The sequence below is a fragment of the Austrofundulus limnaeus genome, unplaced genomic scaffold (assembly GCF_001266775.1).
Source record: "Austrofundulus limnaeus strain Quisiro unplaced genomic scaffold, Austrofundulus_limnaeus-1.0 Scaffold421, whole genome shotgun sequence".
In the NCBI taxonomy this organism is placed as follows: domain Eukaryota; kingdom Metazoa; phylum Chordata; class Actinopteri; order Cyprinodontiformes; family Rivulidae; genus Austrofundulus; species Austrofundulus limnaeus.
Window position 1 is genome coordinate 459,459 of NW_013952823.1, and position 2,277 is coordinate 461,735.

Genomic DNA, 2,277 nt, shown 5'->3' on the forward strand with positions numbered 1-2,277 from the left:
TGTGTGTGTGTGTGTGTGTGTGTGTGTGTCTAGGTATGTATGTATGCATGTATGTGTGTGTATATGTGAATGTTTGTATGTGTATGTGCCTGATTGTGTGTGATGGTCAAATGTTGGGTGTGGTGTCCTGTGTGTTATTGGTGTTCATTTCACATGTTATATAATTTCTATTGGTTTCTCTCTTTACTGTTATATTTCTCTTCTACTTTTTCTTTTTCTTTCTTACTATAGTATTATTTTTAAAAAGCCACTGATGGTGCAGAAATTAAGAAACTAACATTCAGTTTTGTTTTCTACTGAAGTGGCAAAAAAAGGAAAAAAAGGATGTTCCTTTAGAGAGGACATGCAAGTTTAGCAGTATGAAAAAGTTCATCTAAGATTTTATTTTTTTTTAAAAATCTGGACACTCCAGGTAAACTCTGGGGTGAAATTGTGTAATTATTTTGGGTGGTGTGAACTGGACTCAACCTTTCACCTCTGACTCAGACCCGGTGTGTATCTGCAGGTGAGCGTTGTGAAGTGGTGAAATTTGGCTGCCAAAGTGACTCTGAGTGCCAAAACGGAGGAAGTTGTGTGAATCACAAGTGTGTATGTTCACCTGGGTACACAGGCTTCAGTTGTGATGAAAGTAAGTATTACCTGGCAAAAAATACTGCTTGTGTACTAAAATAAAGGTGAAAATGTCTTTTTGCAGTATATTTTTGTTTGTTAGTAGAAGTCTGTTTGTTTGAACGTACGTGTCTGCCCMAGTACGGAGTACAGGTCACATGTCAGATCATTAAAGCAGGCCAGAAACATGCAGCCCATATGGCTCAGATCTTCCTTAGTGATCCTGTCCCTCCCAGCACTGCAGTGCATGCTGGGAGAGATTCCCTGAAATGGTTACACATGTCTCTCTCCTGCCCTCTCATGGCTGTGTCCTGTACTACAGGCCAGGTCCTCAGCATTCCAGAGACCCAGAAGAGCTCTGAAGCCAGCGAGGCAAATGGTATAGTATCTCAATACTGAGTCTGTGACTGTGACTAACAGGGCGCTGACTTGAATCGGAGGGGCCCCGTGTCCTGTCCRAGCTCAATCTCAGACTGCCTAACATGCAAAATATATACACAAACCTGCAGCTGAGGCTTTTAACCACTTTGGGAAGTTAAGAGAAAGGACTTCTGCATCCCATCTAAAAAGTAACAGTGTTCGACCAAGAGATAAACAACCAGTCACTGCCTGTCTTTAACTTACTGCATCATTTTTATACAGGAAATGGCAAAAAATGGAATTTCTCTTTTTATTTCTGTCGATTGTCATGTCAGCATCTAAAGGGTGATACTCACACGCAGCCTTGTTTCTGTTCATAAATGCCTGTTCAACACAAAAACTCAAACACTAGTTTTTTGTTGTTGCCAGATTGTTCAGCCAGTTCCATGTCAAAACATTTACACTGTCACTAACAAGTTTACCTTGCAAAAGCACAATGTGATGCTTTGTGTGGGTAAATAAGTGTTTTGATGCAAACAGCCATGGTATGTGTCAATTTAATTTGAAATCCAAGAGAGAAGTCAAAGTTGTTGCAATCTGATAGGATTGATAAATATCTTAACCCTAAATCTGTGCATGTGATGGTTGTCAGAGTAGTTGGCATATTTGCATCTTGATTCTGTGCACGTTCTGAAGCTCTGGAATAAATTCTATTACAGAAACACATTTAAGATCAAGAATTAAAAAATATATTTTTTGTGTTCATACAAATCAAGTGATGTGAAAAAAACACATTGGAAAGTCTACTTTGTTTTTTACTAATTTGATTAAACTTTTACATGTGTGTTTTAAAGGAGGAGTTCTTAAYCTTTTTGACCTCGGGGCCTAATTTGTTGAACATGAAGTGACACGAGGCCCAGTCACACATTACCTACAGATCAAAATGATAATTATTAGATAGGTGGATGGATGGATGGATGGATGGATTACAGACTCATAGTCCAGATTACATAAAGAACAATCAATAATAAAAGAAAAAGAGAATAAAAATAATAAAAATAGAAACTTCATTTAAAAAAAACACTCCTAATCTTTCAGGAGGTAGTCAAACCAATGGGCCTCATGCAAGAACATGTTCGTATTCTTCTCCTAAATTTCTCTTACTTTTGTTCGTACAAAGGGTTCGTACGAACATGTCACGTCAGATTCAACAAACTCTTCTATCTTCAGGAAACGTGCGTAAATGAGCTGCGTAAATTCCATTCTATCCAGCTGTTCGTGCACGAGGAGAGGAGATTAGCATAATTA

At 38.3% G+C, this 2,277-nt stretch overlaps 1 protein-coding gene across 1 annotated transcript in view; it reads left to right on the forward strand.

The window, feature by feature from the left end:
• The window catches only part of hspg2 (heparan sulfate proteoglycan 2), a gene marked incomplete in the record, with an annotated part of 235,200 nt that overhangs the window by 219,286 nt on the left and 13,637 nt on the right, over window positions 1–2,277 (forward strand). The window contains 2 exon segments of the mRNA XM_014024404.1: window positions 506–628; window positions 932–988. Of these exon segments, the coding sequence (XP_013879858.1) occupies window positions 506–628; window positions 932–988 (180 nt within the window).